General features: G+C 42.0%; 1 protein-coding gene across 1 annotated transcript in view; it reads left to right on the top strand.

Moving 5' to 3' along the window:
• Positions 1 to 18,136, top strand: part of TAB1 (TGF-beta activated kinase 1 (MAP3K7) binding protein 1) — a gene marked incomplete at its 3' end in the record, with an annotated part of 55,873 nt that overhangs the window by 33,998 nt on the left and 3,739 nt on the right. Inside the window, exons 6-7 of the mRNA XM_018569896.1 lie at positions 2,198 to 2,311; positions 7,889 to 8,000. Of these exons, the coding sequence (XP_018425398.1) occupies positions 2,198 to 2,311; positions 7,889 to 8,000 (226 nt within the window). The remainder of the gene's footprint in view (positions 1 to 2,197; positions 2,312 to 7,888; positions 8,001 to 18,136) is intronic.

Here is an 18,136-nt window from a genome sequence, read left to right as displayed (position 1 = left end):
CCCCCCCCACTTTTCTTACCCAAAATTCAGAAATCAATATTTTCTGTCTTCCTGTCGGCGTCTTGTTCATCTTCTCATGGCCAACCCTTCTTTCCTCATGAAATTGGAGCACCATTTTGCCTTTCCTGTAAAATCAACAATCTTCATTTCGCTTGCAAACATTCTTGCCTGACATTGAATAAGCTTGGTTGACATACATAAGCCACTCTGGCGCTGCTCTAAAATCCAAGTCTTAAGCCTCTGCTCCAAGTTTGGCCATTTTGCTGGTTTTCTTCTCAAGGCCCTCTTTTTTGGCATCTTAAGAAGTTCTTCGTGTTTTCTCCACTGTCTGATCACACACTCAGTGGGAGGAGGTCCAAACTGTCTCTCTGCAGCTCTATTTCCATGCTGTTTTGCATAACTGATTACGTCCAGTTTAAATTTTGCAGACAGCTATTTTTTTAAGACAGCCGCTTACCGGTATTTACCAGTATTTTTTTTTGTTTTCTAACATTTTTATGGGCTCAGAATGCTCCGACATTACCGATCCCTGTCGCATCTGGGCACTGACTACACGCTCTCCGCAGCATCAGCTGACGTCTGGTACATAAGGCTCATGATTGGAGGAAACCTGTTAGCTTGTCTCTGCTATCGGAAGTTTCACTCGTGTGGCTAGTTTGCAGAGGTATCGGCAGTTTTGCAGCTGCGGTTATCTTGGCCCCCCATGTATAAGACGCCACTCCATTTTTAGGTAAATATTTTTAAGAAAAAGTATTGTCTTATGCACGGAAAAATACGGTAATTTTAGTCTTAAATACCTGCTGCTTTAGGCACAATTCAATTTACAGATTTCTTTCTTTTATGCTGCGCTTCTTCCACTAGGGGCAGCTCCATAACTCCAGGTATCTTGACAGTAAAAACAAACACAAGAGCGCCCGGTCTTAGTGTATTCACATTTATTCTTTAAAAGGTTTAAAAGTTATATTACTCACAAGATAAAAGTCTTTCAAAGCATATATATAGTTCTTCTCAGTAGGGGCACATAGGCCAGAGGTTCTGAGGAAGGGGGCGTGCCCCTAAATTTACCAGCCAGACAAGCACGGACCTAAAGCCGGCGGTGAACCAGCAAACGGGACGGACGGTATTATGCTAAACGGGCGTACGTGCCCCTACTGAGAGAAACTATATATACGCTTTGAAAGACTTATCTTGTGAGTAATATAATTTTAAACCTTTTTAAAGAATAAATGTGAATACACTTAGATCGGGCGCTCTTGTGTTAATTTTTACTGTCAAGATAATAATTTTAGTATTCAACTCTAGTAGATCTACATGGACTTTACATAAGTGATTAAAAAATTTAAATCTTACTTCATGATGAGACAGGCGAAATTCACTGTGTGGGTGCCACTGTCGGCACCCTTCCGCCCGGCATCCCTCGATCAGCTGATCGAAGGAGCTAGTTGTCACATTCTTGGCTGAACGGAGCTAGCAACCACCGTTCAGGGCTGGCGTCAGCTGTCAGAGTACAAAGGAAAGAACGAGAGATTCATCAATCAACGCTCATTGATGGAAGAATCTGTTCTATTTGTTTTGTTCAGTCCTCAGGTTGAATGAAAAAATGGAACTCTGTATAATCGGCTTAACATTTTATAAGAAGTTTCAGAAACTGTTTTTCCTTTTGAGATAACCTCTGTCAGTGTTAAATGGTTTGTCCCACTTTTGCTGGACATCTTGGTCTGGTAAAGGAAGTTGACAAAATAACAGACTCAGTGACTGAATCACAGTTAATAAAACTTGTTACAGAGGGAAGGGGGGGAAAGGGTATTAATGACAGACTACATCATAGATATGATTTTTGATTTTGCCCTTAGTTCCACTTTGAGCATATGTAATTACCATGGACTGTCTGCAGATTCACTTCAAGCCACCACTAACCATGTGTGGATAGATATATTCTCCCAACAATTTCTAAACACGTTCTAGTGCATTAATTTTTTTCCATGTGTGACCCAAAGATGTTATCACAGGTGACCTTCTAGTCACGTGAACAGTACAACTTTATATGGCTCTATAGTGCGCATAAATCCACTTGCTAAATTTTATTTGAAGTATGCAGGAATAATATCAGTAGTACTGTCCATTAAACACAGTATATAGAGTCTGAATAATTATGAACTTTAATTTGTGAATTTATAAACTGTATTTTCTCATTCAGGTACCAACAGAGCATTGCTTTGTAAATCCACAGTGGACGGACTACAGGTCACCCAGCTTAATGCAGATCACACAACCGAAAATGAAGATGAGATATTCCGACTATCCCAGCTGGGTATGTTTATATTTCATTGCAATGAACCTCAATGGTCACTGCTGTCCACTGCCAAAATCAGACTGATGATTTGAGACTACAGCTACCAGTATTTTAGACATGTTTATAAACAGGGATCCCTATCTCTTCAGTCACCAGGGATAGGAATTTCATCACTAGGATTTTCTTTTGCACTGCAGATCATTTTTAGAGGTATTTTGTAAATGTGACAATAAAGTGGGTAAACAGCTGACATTGTGCAGCTCTCCTTTGCAAAATGCTAGTTGCCTGGATGCCTTAACAAGCTTCAATACATTTTGTTAGTGAGCCCCAGACAAGCATCTGAGAAATATCCCATTTGGGAAGTGTGTCTTTTCTAACCTGCATACTACGAGAACAGTATTTGAAAGCAAGTAGGTCAGTATAAAAGCCATTACTAGCATTTTTAGAATGCACTCAGTGGTGACAGAAACTTTGTTTAATTCACAAGTGGTGTAAGGGCCTGTTCACACCATATGCAGTGCGTTCCGGCCGGAACGCACTGCATCGCATTGCAGCCGGCTCAGTATTTTGTGGGGGCGTGGCTGGCCATTGAAGTGAATGGCGCCGTAGCCACGCCCTCCAGCTGAAATGCGATCGCCCGCACGGTATCGCAAGGCACAATGTGCCTGCAGTCCGGTGGAGTCAAAATAGTGCTTGCAGCATTTTGACCGGACCGCAGGCACAATGTGCCCTGCGATCCCGTGCGGGCGATCGCATTGCGGCCAGAGGTCGTGGCTATGGCGCCATCAACTTCACTGGCCAGCCTTGCCCCCTCTGGCCCCACGAAATACTGAGCCGGCCGCGATGCAGTGTGTTCCGGCCGGAACGCACTGCATATGGTGTGAACAGGCTCTTTAAAGGGTCATGTCACCTAAAACTTCAGTTTTAGGTATATATCAGCAGATTGATTCTTATTTCTCTGGGGTGAAATAATTGTACCTGTTTTCAAACTTTACATAGATTATAAACATGTTATTGAGTTTCTCATTTGTTGTATGAGGATTGAGACTAATCCCATTCTGCAGCAGGAGGCGCAAGACTCCCAATTTGGGAATGAGAAGAAATCCATGCTAAATGCTAGTGAATAATTTAAGGGGCAAACTTGGGCAAAAGAGTAAAAAATTTAAGTCCCCAGTCCCAAGCCTTTTGTAAAAATAAAAATGCAGCTTTGGCTGCAATAATCAACCCTGTCTTCGGTGCTGTGTCCCACAGACTCACCCACTCACTAATTGAGAACTTGCCCTATTTCGGGTTGAATGACTCTAGGTGTCATTAAACCCACTTTCTGTAAGGCCAGGGAATCAAAGGCCCACCCCACACCATGGAGTGGCACCACATCATTAAATCATGACATGGTGCTGTCCTCCGGTGGTGCTTTCAAGATCCATCCACCTCTGGGGAAAAGAAGAGGGTAAAGAAGACCTTCGACATTCACAATGAATGTCACAGCAGAGCACCAACGTGCATAACATGCGTTACCTCAATGCAGGGATATGAGCAAGCCCTTATTCAATAGGGGACACCATTGAGGCAGGCCATAGGCAGTTAATTTTAGAGCTACCCTAACTTCTCTATTAAAGCAGAAAATAATATAACAGTAATATTACATTTAAAAAAATCAAGGTCTCTAATGCTAGGGTTCATATCCCACAAACTTCCCAGTTGTCTACTGGATTTGTGTTGACAACCTGCTCTTCACATGAGATTTGTAGTGTCAAAATATAGAATGGTCATATTATAAATTGCTCATATTATGTGCAATTGGCGGCGCCATCCGCAGTCATTCCAAGCACCCTTCCCTGATCACGGGACTCTCCGGTAAGGAGTGCAACAAGCCTTTTCTATCATATAAAATAAAGAAAAGCATCCCTTCAACTAAAAGTGTGTCTAAAAACAAGGTTTATATTATAGATGGCTTTGAAAACCTAAAGGGAAAAGTTATGCCTGTTTAGAATAACATCTACACATAAAGCCATATTCAGGTTTTTTTTCTTATAAGGTCATGCAGTTCTACTGAAAAGCAAAACAGTTTTTTAGAGTATATTTATAGATTTTTATGTGTGATGCACTTGCTATCCACAAAGTCATATAACTGGGCATATTTAAATACTTTTAGTTGACATAGTTTTTAATTTGTTTGTTAAGAGATCATCAGTACATACACCATCTTGTGTGTATCCGCCTTAGGAGGATGTATTCTTCACAATATATAAAGCAGGCTAGGGTGGATCAAGGCTGCCAATAAGGCAGTAAATGTATTACTCTATGCCAGGGGTTGCAAACCTCTGGCCCTCCAGCTATGGTGAAACTACAAATCCCATGATGCATCTCTCTTCGGGAGTCATGTCTGTGGCTGTGAGAATCTTGCAATGCCTCATGGGATTTGTAGTTCCACAGCTGGAGGGCCGGAGGTTTGCTACCCCGGCTCTATGCTGTAGGGTACCTATGGAAAAATCTATCATGATGGGACCTGCTATCCTGAATTTACCACACCTTTTTTCCAGAGAAAGTTGCCGTCAGTGGCAGAATAGACCAAAGGGACAAAGTCATGACTAAGGCTCTAAATTTCTCTCCTTTTGCCTTGCGTGCTGAATGAAAGGGGTCACTTCTATTCCCCCATCCACGGTAAACAGTATGGATGAAGAAATATCCCCATGCCTTCTATTGTATTCAGTTACACATACACAAGAATGTACTGTAAAGAAACCTAGATCACAGTATCTGCTAGTTCATACTGAACTGTGCTGCTCTATTGGTAAAAGTAAGAAATTACTACATTTATTAAGATTTGCATAGGTACAGAGACACACAGATTAATACATTTTGGGATAACATACACTTTAGGTTTTAAGAAATTGATTGTAGTTACTCCAACAAAAAAGTTTACATCTTCAATGTTGGGAATCTTGAGTCTGCAGTGCAATCTGAAGTTTTTTTTAACCAGTTCAACTCCCACACCTGTAGACCCCTTAGGGACCAGGGCAATGTTTACATTTCATTTTGTTTCGCCCAAACCTTGATTGTCACTAGTATTACTGTATATAAAAGTGTACAATTTATCCTATAATTTTTCCCATTTATAATGGCACTAAAATTGTTTATGGTAAAAAGCATGGCAAAATTATTTACAAATGACATAAAAGCATTTTTAAAAATTTGAGTAATTTTTAATGTGTTGCTACAGAAATTAATGCAAATAAATAATATCTAAGAGAAGGAGTTAATTAGGGTTACTGAGGTGTTTGATTTTTTTAAAATTCATACTGATCATGTGGATATAGTAGGCATACACACCCACTGAGCATTTCCGCAATTTTCAGTTATCACAGTAAAAAATGTTTAAAAATAATAAAGTAAAAAGAATAGCAACATGATTGGGGCTTTGAAGGTATATTACATCACTCAAGTCCAGCCTAATATAAAAAGATAAAAATACAATCTTTATTGTTACATAGAAGTCAAATCTCATATAAAAATCAGTACAAATCATCCCTCAGCTGCAATAAAGCATACTCCAATGAGAACCTTGATATTATACCATATTCAAAGAACTCGGGTATAAAACATCTCATTTCTATTTCAAATGTATATGAATACATACTGTAGAGGACGGCAAGGCTGGCTGGTCCTCCGCAACTCACCCCTTCAGTGTCCTTGCATGTCACTAATCTACAAACTGACATATCAGTCTGGATGTCACAACACTTCTTAAAACTCAATCTTTCAAAAACTGAGCTCATGATATTTCTTCCCGCCCATGCACCTTCCCCCAACTTTTCCCTTGAGATTTCCCTTGAGATTGATAACAACTATCCAACCCTCCCCCCATGCCAAGGTGCTAGGCGTCATCCTTGACTCGGACCTCACCTTTCTTCCCTACATCTAATCACTGTCCAAATCCTGCCGCCTTCACCTACGTAACATCTCCAAAATACGCCCCTTTCTCACCAATGAAACCACAAAGCTACTCATCCACTCACTTGTTATCTCTCGCTTTGACTATTGCAACTCCCTCTTCATTGGCCTATCTCTACACAGGCTATCTCCCCTTCAGTCTATCCTGAATGCTGCTGCTACACTCATCCACCTAACCAACCGCTCAGTGTCTGCAACCCCCCTCTGCCAATCCCTCCACTGGCTTCCAATCGCCCAAATCTTAAATCTTGTATATCTTAAACCTTGTCTCAAAGTATCACCCTAACCATCCCCTCCGCTCTTTCAAAGACCTCCTGCTTTCAAGCTCCCTCGTCAACCCCTCCCATGCTCGGCTCCAGGACTTCTCTAGAGTCTCTTCCATCCTCTGGAACTTTTTACCCCAACCTGTCCATCTATTTCCCACTCTGATTGCCTTTAGGCGATCCCTAAAGACTTTATAAATGTTAATATTCGCGCTTATTGATTATTGTGAAACAATTGAATATAACCCCTAAATCTCTAAATAGACAATAAAGCAACCCAAAACACACATGTGTGTGTACCACCGTATATCAAGCGTACACATAAAATACAATAAGTATGGTGCAAAAAATATTTAACAATGTGTGACTCATTAATATTCTAAGATATGCAAATCAATCAGCATAAATCATCAATCAATGTGCATAATGTGTACATAAATTAATATTGAGGATAATCAATAATAAATATTAAATAAAGTCCATATAAAATATATAAAGTACAAAACTTCATCCGATCCTCACTGGACAAAGATAAATCGTGATCAGTTCAAATAGTGATTTAAAAAAAGTGTAATCATATAATCCTACTCAGAAGAAAAAAGAATGCTCCCCACTCACAGAATCAAATAGTCAAATCGCAGTGATCACGGGACGCTACTTTCCCCAACAAAGTAATGGCTTCCAACAGACCTTCTTTCTCTTTTCTCCACACTTGCATTCAATGCCTCACACTGATTGAAAGAAACAGTGTATCCTTTCCCACTGCAAACTCTTTCTTTCCCCACTCGACACCTTGAATGAATCAATAAACGGTCTGCTCATACAAATGCATCGTAGCCGGGTTTTAGCTCACTGATAAAGAAACAAATATACCACACATAGCATAAAATCTTTAAAAATGTATTTAGCGCAAAAAACAATAAAAACGTACATCAATGAAAAGTGGATAGAACTTCATTTGAGAGGTTTTCATGACCACTGGACATGAAAGGGTTAATTCGAGTGATTAACTCCCTTATCTGTATCTTTCAGGAATCCTAGTAGTAGGTTCTTTCTGCTAAAGTTCTAGTGTTTCTACATCCCACGGAGCCCATTACAGGGTTGTTATACTGTCATCGCTGGATTCATTATTTAACTACATATTTTACATTATGGGAATTTAGGGGGTTGGTAATGCTTTCTTTGTGATTTGTAATGGCAGTGGTAGAGCTAAGAACTCAAAATGGAGATTTTGCATCCAGAACTCAGAGATGTAAAAGTCCTCCTTGTTAGTTCAAGCTTTACAATTAAAATGCACATTCTCTTGAGGCTTAACTTAATTATTGTGTCTGTATATTATGTGTAAGTGCTAATGACAAATTTTATGACTTACCTTTAGGGTTGGACACAGCCAAGATAAAACAGGCAGGTATAATTGGGGGCCAAGCAAGTACCCGCAGGATTGGTGATTATAAAGTCAAATATAACTTCAACGACATGGAATTGCTTAGGTGAGAGAGAATTTATTGTGACTTATGTATTTATTGTTCATATTACACACAAGATTATATACACTGTCACATGAATAATAGGACTCATACGTAAACATTGTTATAAAGTTAAATTGCTAGTCCTTAAGTAGTGTATACAAGGTTAGAATTTCAAATGAACTAAATCGATTTCTGAACATTTCAACTTTCTAATCATTGATGGGGTAAAATCGATGATCGATCTTGACCACAGTGACCAAAAAATTTGATGGAGCATCTTGGAAGATTTTTCTCGATCAAACAAAATTCTAACAGTAAATGTGGTTTTCATTTGGCAAACTCCATTCATTCAAAAAAATCAAAGGAAATTTTGAACGACAAGCGCTAGCAGGGTTATTCACACAAGGGTGAAGAGTTTGGAGAAGGCAGGAAAAGTGAACAATTTAGGCCAAAATAGCACATTGGGAAAAATTCTCCAATTTAGTTCTTTCCAGTTCAGCTATGTTGTCCTAGATTGTTCACTTCTCCATACTCTTCACCCTTTAGTGAATAACCCTGTAAGTCTTTATATGGCTTTATCGAACGCTCCAATTAGATTTTTAGTACAAACGTTCATTCGAAAAAATCTTCCTGTTTCCTTTTTTGGGCTTCTTTTCCTTTATTTACCTGATAATCCCTCCAGTAACACACTTCTTGCCATAGGATAACAACTCTCACTCACTTTACTGTACCTGTGGAGGAGCTGTATTGTTAGTCTAGAATGCTCATTACTTATTTAAAATACCTCTTTTCATCTCCATAGCATAAGGGAGGTGATCTGTAGTTTTATAGAGGAGAACTTGGCAGGGCTGCTTGAGATTTTAGTCCAGCACACACAGAGTATAGAGGAAGTTAGGAGCTTACTGGGTTTCTTAAATGTACAGTACAGGACCAGACAAAACCATAGGCTATACTGCCACCTTCATTTGATTGGACACTGGCAAAAAAGCGGCAAGGACAGCCTTAGTTTAACCCCTCCCACTCTCAGTAAGCCTTAGTTCTTAGCTAGTGTCCTTAAATGATAGATATCTTCTTCCTATTGAGAGAAGCTCCTTTTATGGATTTTTTTCCCCTCAAGATGATTTTTCTTGCAAGTTCTAGCTGCTCTATAGCCACTGTGGCTACCTTTCTGCAGATGTCTGTGTTCGGTTGACTCACCGGCTGAGGCTTGGGGGACCATACTTGGATCACGCCTGGAAGAAGATGCAGGGCAAGCCTGTAATATTGCTTTAGGCACTTGATCCCGCTTTAGGTCCTCGCCTTGGCACTAAATCTGGCCGTTGGCCCCAATCTGACTATCCCCCTTCCTCTGAGGCCTCCATTTCTCTTTGAGGTGCACACGCCTCCACCTGGCTATCTAGAGAATACTTTTTAGACACTGGCTAACTTCATGGGAAGGCTCTCAGCCTGCAGACTTTGCAATCAGCCCCCCTCAGCTTCCTTTGCAGGGTCTGTCTCAGACTTTAACCTGCCATGCTTCCTTAAGAGCTGTGGAAAGAGGATCCCCTGTGGTTTTGGCAGAATTGGATCAGAAAGAGATCATATCTGCTGAGATCTCTCCAAAAAATGGATATCATTGTGTTATTGATGCGGTTCGTGAATACCTTAACTTAGAGCAACCTGCGTCAGCCATCCTAAGGTCTGTAGCCTGGGTCTTCTTAAAATGCCCAAACCTGCTCAGACATTCCCTGTACATTCACTCTTAGAGGCAGTGTTGTAAGGTGACTAACCTCAGCCTAAAAAAAAAAAATTTCCCCTAAAAAATGCTTTGCTCAGCTATACCTGGCTCATGAGTGTTGCACTCGTCCCTATTGAGGAATATTTCCAGGGCTTCTATTGCAACCTATTCACTGTTCCCACTGTTCCCAAAATGAGGCAGTCCAGGTCCTTTTGGCTAATGTCCAGAGGAATGTGCAGACTCTGCAGAGCTTCAAATTGATCCTTATTGTTGGATCCGACTTATAGCTTGGTGTATCTGGGCCTGGCCTTGGACACGGCCCTGTGCAGTGTCTTTCTTCCCCAGGTCAAAATTTTGGCCCTCGGTTCACAGACGTGTACCCTTCAAGCCAGAAACCACTACCCCAAACAGACTCTGGATTGCCTCACATGCCTTTCCAACTCAGTGAGGCTCTCTCTGACATGGTGGATTTCTAATCTAGTGCTGGAGTCAGGCAAGTTCTTTCTCCCTATGAGATTCTAGATACCAGCCTGTGCCAGATACCTTCTCGGTTCAGGGGACTTGGCCACCAGTGGAAGCTCGGTTTTCCATCAACATTCGGTAGCTCAGAAAAGTTTGGTTACCCTTTCTACATTGAACTTCTTGTCTTCAGGTCACCCGATTAGAAACTGGTTGGACAGGGCTATGGCAGTGGTCTACATCAACCAACAGGGGTGTATCAGAAGTCGTGAAGCTCAAAGAGCAGTGAACCTGATTCTGGCTTTGGCAGAACTACATGTTCCGACCATGACTGCCATGCACATCCCAGGCGCAGAAAATTGACAGGCCGACTTCCTTAGTTGTCAACATCTGGATCTAGGAGAATGGTCTCTCAACCCAGAGGTGTTCAGGTAGTCTATCACAGTTGGGGAGAATTCGGATGTGGACCTTCTGGTGTCCAGCTTCAACAAAAAACTGGATAGGTTTGTTGCCAGGTCCAGGCCTCAACAGTGACTGCTCTGGCGACTTTGTGCGATCAGTTTTGCCTGATCTATGCCTTTCCCTATCAAAAGGTTCTCCCTCATCTGCTCTACAGGATCAAGATGGAGCACAATCTGGTGATCCTCATTGCACTAAACTGACCCAAGAGGTCATGCTACTTGAACTTACTCTAGTCCATCTGTCCCAAGGGCTGGATAACCATCTTGCTTGCCCAGGTCCTAATGGCCTTTCAGATCTGGTCATTCTGATGCTCCTGAAAGCTAGGAAGTCCACTTCTAGAGTTTACCATTGCACTTGGAAGGCTTATGTACATCCTAGCAGATACTCCATGGGACGTATTCTGTCTTTCCTTCAGTCTAGTTTGACCATTTTCTGCTCACTTCTTTATTAAGACATTTGTGCAGGGTATCACTCACTGTGCACCCCCTTTACATTCCCAGTGACACAGTGGGATATCAGCCTGGATCTTTTGGCACTTCAGAGGCTAACTTTTAGACCCATCAGGCATATTTCCTTATCTGACCTCACTTGCAAGGCGCCTTTCTCATTAGGATAAAATACACTAAAATAAATTTTAGTGCACACAAACAAAATATAATACCCAATTTTTTGGTAAAATCTAAAAGATGGGGTTGTGTTAGGTAAATAGATACCAAACATGTCAAGCCTTAAATTGACATGAGTCTGTGAAATGGCAAAAAATTACAGTTCCCAAAATGTCTCATAGGCAACGCTTTAAAAGCCTTAACCGGTCATCAATTTCTCTCACTCCAACGTTCACGGTGATATGTGTGGCTCAGTTGTCTTTTTTTCGCACATAGCCACACCTAACGTGTTTTCATTTGTATTTTTTTAAGTGATATTTAACAAGTCCCCTATGTAATTGCACAGATACAGTGACAGGTCCTCTTGATGGAGACATCAGGGTCTGATACCTGCATTATCAACTTCTTATATGGCCACAACAGCCGGAGAAATAGTGCGCTGAAACCAAAAGTGATTAAATACACATCGCTTCCTGCTTCAGTGATTGGAGGAGACATTTGCTGCTGGAAGTGTGCTAAGCTCCCTCCGATCAATGGCTGCTGCAGTTACGGTAATCTTGGTATAACCACTTCAGGACAGTGCCATTTATTTACATACGGCAGTCCTGAAGTGTAACGAGAACCAGTAACAACCAGGCTTATGTAAGTAATCTCTTAAAGCTTAACTCCAGACATAGATATTTATGTATATTAGGGAGGCACCGATAACTGTTTTTCCGTATTGCGTACGAGGACCGATGTTTTTCTTTCGGTACTCGGCAGTACGGAAACCTTTACTTCCGCTAGCATGGAGCCGGTTTCGCGGCCAATCATCAAGTCGGGCAGTGTGTCAGTACCCACTGCCAGGCTTCTTGATTGCCCGGGAAGCTGGCTCTATGCTGATTGCCTGGGAAGCCAGCCAATAAGCATAGAGCCAGCTGTTTGACTCGATGCTGATTGGCCACGAAGCCGCTTGCCTCCAATCAGCATGGAGCCAGCTTCCTGGCCAATCAGGGAAGCTGGTCATTACCCACCGCCCGGCTTCCTGATTGGCCGGGAAGCCGGCTCCTTGCTGGTTGGCTGGGAAACCGGTTCCCAGGCCAATCATGTTCATGCTCGTGGCACTACCGAAGTTCCGGTATCTGGGGCAAAACGTCGAAGCATTTGGGCGAGTAGGAGTACTCGCCCAAATACTCACTATGGGTACCGATACTAGTATCGCTGCATCCCTAATGTCTATTTATATTGGTCCAGCTTGGCCCAATCTAAGTATACAAATTTTATACCTGCTAGGACCACGGGGACCTTGTAAAACATTGTAACAGTGGCAACTACTACATTACTTTACAACGATCTTCCGAGTCCTGTACTTGAACTCTGCCGAGTGACTTCACCTCTGCTGGGAAAACACAGAGCTTGCTCACTGGGCACAGCAGCCATTCAGCCAACACCTATTATTTTTATCAATGAATACGAAATAGTCTCTGATTAGACAAGGAGCGGTGATTTTACAGCAACTCCAGTTACTTCTGTGTTTACAGCTTTAATTTTCAGTATGTCTGTTGCTGTTCTGCTGACTTCCCGATTTTAGACTTAAAAATTACCTTTACCCCCTTTTGCTAAAAATTACATTAGCATACAGCTCTGCATGCTGATATGAAATCATCTTACATCAATTAGGTAATCATTTTTCCTTTACTTACAATTATTGTTTTTCCACTTCCTGGTCCCCTTGGGCATTAGTGATATAATGTGCCCAAGCATTGCATCCTAGGAAGGTTACATCAGCAGTGCATTGTTGGGAAATCTCATCTGTAATCTATTGAGATCTCAGAGAAAGGCATTTTCCTCCCCTGAGATTATGTGCATGGTCACATATCCTAGTCACATGTACCAGAGTTCCAGGAAGTAAAGGGAGATATATGAATCTGCCCCTTAGTAAAAATGGCCACTGTGAGAAGAATAGGGAGGAACCAAAAAATAAGGTATGCAAAGAATAAAAAAGCCTGCAATTATTTGTTTGTAGATTGCCATTACTAAACATTTCTAAAAGTGCATTTGTTGTCATTTCAAAGATATGGGTAAAGTTCCTCTTTATTGCGACCCTGTATCCACTGAAAAAATTAAAAGCAGCTCTTGTTAAAGAATAAGGTTAAAACTTACCTTTTCAGAGTGGAGTATGTTGAATCTTCACTGTGTTGAAGAGCTTTTGGAGCTGCTATCCGACACTTCACTGTGTTGTAGATTGTATGTGTGTGTCTAAAAAGGAACAAAAAAGCAGAGGAAGAAGCACTACGACCAAGTGATAAATATTGGTTGTTTGTACAGATGGGATAGAATTTGGGTGGCTTGGGGTGATAACTTTATTCCATTGTTGTCAGTGGTTGATGTAGGTGTTGATGTAGTCAGAAATGAGGGAAGAGAATGATGGTACAAGTGAACTTCGAGCAATGGATTGGACAAAGTGTCAAAATGTAGAGACTCGACCAAGAAGTTGTCAAAGATGTGATGTCATCGACAAGGGAAGTGTTGCTCTGCTTCGGATGCTGAAGATGATGTTGAGGGATCAATTTGGAACAATCTAGTTGGTTTATGAGGGATGTGTAGATCGGTCTGATGGTTGCAGGAGAATTTACGGTTTGAATGGCGAGTGTCTGGGTGTTCCTTGATAGTGTCCGTTAGAGTTGAGAAGGTGCAGCTGAGAGTTGTTACCGAAACTGTGAAGGGTTAATCCTATTTTGCTTTTTGGTGGTATGTCCTTAGAAAACTTGTATGCAGAAGTCGGTCAAGCTTCTGACCGATTTTGGTCTGCCAATGGGTTGGCTGACGAGCAGTGGGCTGACACTGACCTGGAGTGGTAATGGTGCTGGGAAGAGGAGTGAAACGGAACCTTATCCGCAGGAGTCCTGTCAGCGGGCTGGGACTGGAACGCCGTACCGGCTTGGTGTTGATTGAACGCTGGCTGCTTTCCGTGTGTGGGGGTGGGGGGGGCGTAAGCTGGGGGGGATGACAGCAGGGATGCCGGCCGTTCACAAGCGGGGAGTTAGCCCGCGATACCAGAGGTGTCTGAGCAATAACTGGGAAGGTGTGAGGGGGGTGGAATCGACGCTGATGCAGGCAGTGTGTGGTAAATTTTTGTTAAACATCGGCTGTGTTCCCCGTGTGAGAGGAAAGTGACAGCTGGGTTTGGGGATGTCAGCCACTCACGAGCGGGGGGTATAATGGAGCAGTGTTTGATGGTAACTGGGAGAGAGTAACAGCGGGGTGAAAAAACTGATTGATTGTTCACGATCAGCAAGTATGCTCCCAGTGTAAGCAGTGTGTGGATCTCTAGCGGCAACGCATTTCGAAGAGTATATCTTCTTTATCAAGCCTAGGTGGGGGAGTAGTGATCTGGCGGGGGATTTTTAAATGGGGGAAAGTTTTGACATGGACGGAGGTATGCCATGATGAACATGAAACAAGTGCAGGTGCAGGACAAATCCATGTACGGACACCCTGGTCCATACAAATTAGAAGCTGCACACCAGACAAACACTACCCAGACCCCTTGCCCCACCAAAGTTGCCCCTTCCCCCCTGGGACCGCTGTAACATTGGACTTTGTCCTTTCTATAGATTGTGTGTGTGTGTCCCACTGGGCGCTGTGGTTCCATCCACTGACACCTATTTTATTGCAGGACACTGGGGGAACCACAGCACCCAGTATGGAACATGCTATTTGTCACACCTGAAAGTGCCCACAACTCAAGACATTCCACCCCGCCCACTAAAAACTTAAATACAAGGTGCATTTGAGTTTATATTTTCAGTGGTGACTGAGTTGCTATAATTTACTATTCTATAACAATAATTATTTGCCAAAACAATTATTTTCAGTAATAAGAGCAGAAACTAAGTCATATGGCTAGAAATGCTCATTATGGCAAACAACAAATGTGTTATAGCTTAGTGAACAAGCCTGCTTGTGTTGATGACACATGTCTCATGAGTTTATATAACAGTATGAAATAGCAGAGCACTTTAGAAGAACAGTGTAAATAGCTACAGGGTGCACTGTTTAGTACTGTTTACTTAGGAGCTGGAAGACGGTGTGTGTTATTAGCATTAGTTCAGACAGTTGTCAGACCTCAGGGGGCCTCTCACTGCTGACTCTTAGATCTAAGCTTTAGCTTCAGACAGCAAATCTAAATAATGGTTAAATATACATATATTGTAGGTAAGACTGTAGAGATATTCTAAATTGAGACTAAAAATGTGCATTCTTATAGAAACCCAATTGTGACTAGCGTTTTATAAAGTTGAAATCTTCAGATTGAAAGCATTTGGCTGCTTCTCATTATTTCATATCACCTAGTTTTATACAAGATGTTCAATGTTGCTTCATAGTGCTTTACAAAGCTGCAAATATTTATTGTTGATGTGGTTTGTTTTGGGAGTGAAATCTCTGTAGATTATTTTGGCAAATATGTTAAAGACAAAATATTTAAAATAACAAAAACATATTTAGCAGCTTTGACTATATTTCACTGGCCACACTGTTAAACTGAAGAAGTGTTCTTCATCATCTTAGAATGGGGGTTGTTTTTGCCAAGTTAATGATAAACTCTCTTCTTTTGCGGTCATCTGGAGTTTGAGGAGAGAATCTTTAAAGCCTTAGCAAACAGTTTTCCCCATTCTGTTTTTTTTTATCACTAAATGTTTTTCATTCCTGCAATACATTTTCTTTTAGATTTGGAACAGTTATGTTTATTTTGTTTGTGGTTTGTAGTCAGCTTGCAAGTGAGTCAGTCCTAAGCAGTGTTGGCAGATAGAACACTTGTTTCATGTAGTAATTTGTTAAACTTCTTATCATACTTTTATCAGAAACAGTTAATCTATCAGAACTGCGAAAAGAAACCGATATAAATACAAAGGAAAAATTCATTTTCAAGTGCATTATACCGAACTGATGTATATTTTGCATTAATATAGACAGCAGGAGAATTGTGACTATCTTATTAAATGAACCTGTCATTATCCCTTAACTTGTAAAATCATATTCATATCTTTAAGAATAAAATACACAATTCTACTTATATATTCAGAAACGAGAATTAGATTTATATAGTTTAAGAGATATGCTTTCTGAAAAGACCATGTAATATAGTGTGGAGATTTATGTGCATTTCCTATTTAAAGGACAATTGCACTACACCCCCCTCAGTAAAGTCCAAATAGTTAAATACTTGCCTTCTTCCCCGCTCCTGATTTCTTCACTGTGTGACCCTGACCAGGCCCCATGGCTTTTGCAAAAATGTCCTGTGCCCTGTGTGCATGCCCAATCTAGCCTCATTCATTGCTGTGCACGACCTGTACTCATGGTGGCCTCCTTGCCATTCAATTGAGTAGTTGATATATATCACCAGTCACTTCAGACAATAATTTTTATCTTAAAAAAATTATTTTGAGTTTTAACCACCTCCTGGCCGGCCGTTGTAAAAAAAACTGCCGGCCGGGTGCTCTCTAGATCTGAGCGGGCGTCTTTGGACGTCCGCTCATCCACACCCACTCGCGCGCAGGGCGCCAGCAGGAAAGACCCAAAATGTAAAAACAGGCAGCAATGCCTGTTAACATACAATCGCTTGTATAAGCTGCCGGTCCATGCCCTCCGCGGCCCCCCCTCCCGCTGTCACACTGAGCCCGGGCTCCGGTGCGAGCCCGGGACCAGCATAGTGGCTCTCTGAAAGGGGATCAGAGGGAGATCGGTACACAGTCTACCTCCGGTCCCCTCTCCGCTGTCAGAATGCAGACGTGATGTATATTACATTACTTCCGCATTCTGCTGTCACTCTCCAGCTTCATACGCTGGAGAGAAACTGATGAAGCAGATCTCTGCTTCATCAGCTTCTTTGGGGGGTCCTAGGTGACGATAGGGGTCTTGGAGACCCCTGATGTCTCCATAAAGAGGACCTGTCACATCCTCTTTGCTATCACTTAGGGGGGTTTCTTAGCTCCCTATGTGATAGCAATAAAGAATTAAAAAAAAACACAATTTTTTTTTAAAGTCCCCACCCATACATACACACATGCATACCTGCGAAAATGAGGATTGCGCCCATTACGTCACACATGCTTCATATCGCCGCGAACATCGCAGTGAGAGCAATATTTCTATGGCCATCAATCACTGATAACACCAAACTGATGACGGTAAAATCTTTTAAAGCGTCGCCTATGGTCAATTTGGGGTATGGTAGTTTTTTTTTGCGGTTGTGCGCAAGTTTAAAGCTTGACATGTTTGGTGCCTATTTACCCCTGCATTTTAGTACAAAAAAACCCTGCTTTGCAGCACCTTTTGGTGTTTTCATCAAGACACATCTCCCATGAGAGCAGTGGTTCTCAACCTGTTTAACCTCAGGACTCATATTTGTCCTTGGTCGTTAAGTCGTGACCCAAGTCGAACTGCTATGGAATGCATGGCATTGCGGTACCGCGCGTTCCGGTGTGGGGGATTGAACTGTGGGCGGGAGGTGCGTTTGGGGTGCCATTCAAATGAATGACAACGCAATGCACCTCCCACACCAGAACGCGTAGTAGTAGATGTAATTACATGGTACAGTGCTTTAATTGCACAGGACTGTTCGATTAACGCACTGTACTAGTGTGAACGGGCCCTCAAAAACACTGACAGACACACACACACACAAAAAAAAAAAATTTTTTTTTTTTTTAACCTCTTGCCGTCCGCCCGTAGTAAAAAAACGGACGGACGGCACTGCTGCATTGGCGGGTTGCCGTCTCCAGATGGCAATTTTTTTCTACTCGCGCGCGCCCCCTAGCGGGCACGCACGGGCAGAAAAGACCCGACCATTGCACACACCCGTTACCGGGTGTTTCACATATAGGTGATCAGCGGGTCCATAGCCCGCCGATCGCCTATATGTGCTCGTTCGC

The sequence above is a fragment of the Nanorana parkeri genome, unplaced genomic scaffold (genome assembly GCF_000935625.1).
Source record: "Nanorana parkeri isolate BGI_ZX_2015 unplaced genomic scaffold, ASM93562v1 scaffold1421, whole genome shotgun sequence".
NCBI lineage: Eukaryota > Metazoa > Chordata > Amphibia > Anura > Dicroglossidae > Nanorana > Nanorana parkeri.
Note: the sequence above shows the minus strand (reverse complement) of the source record. Positions and strands in the feature narration are given on the sequence as shown.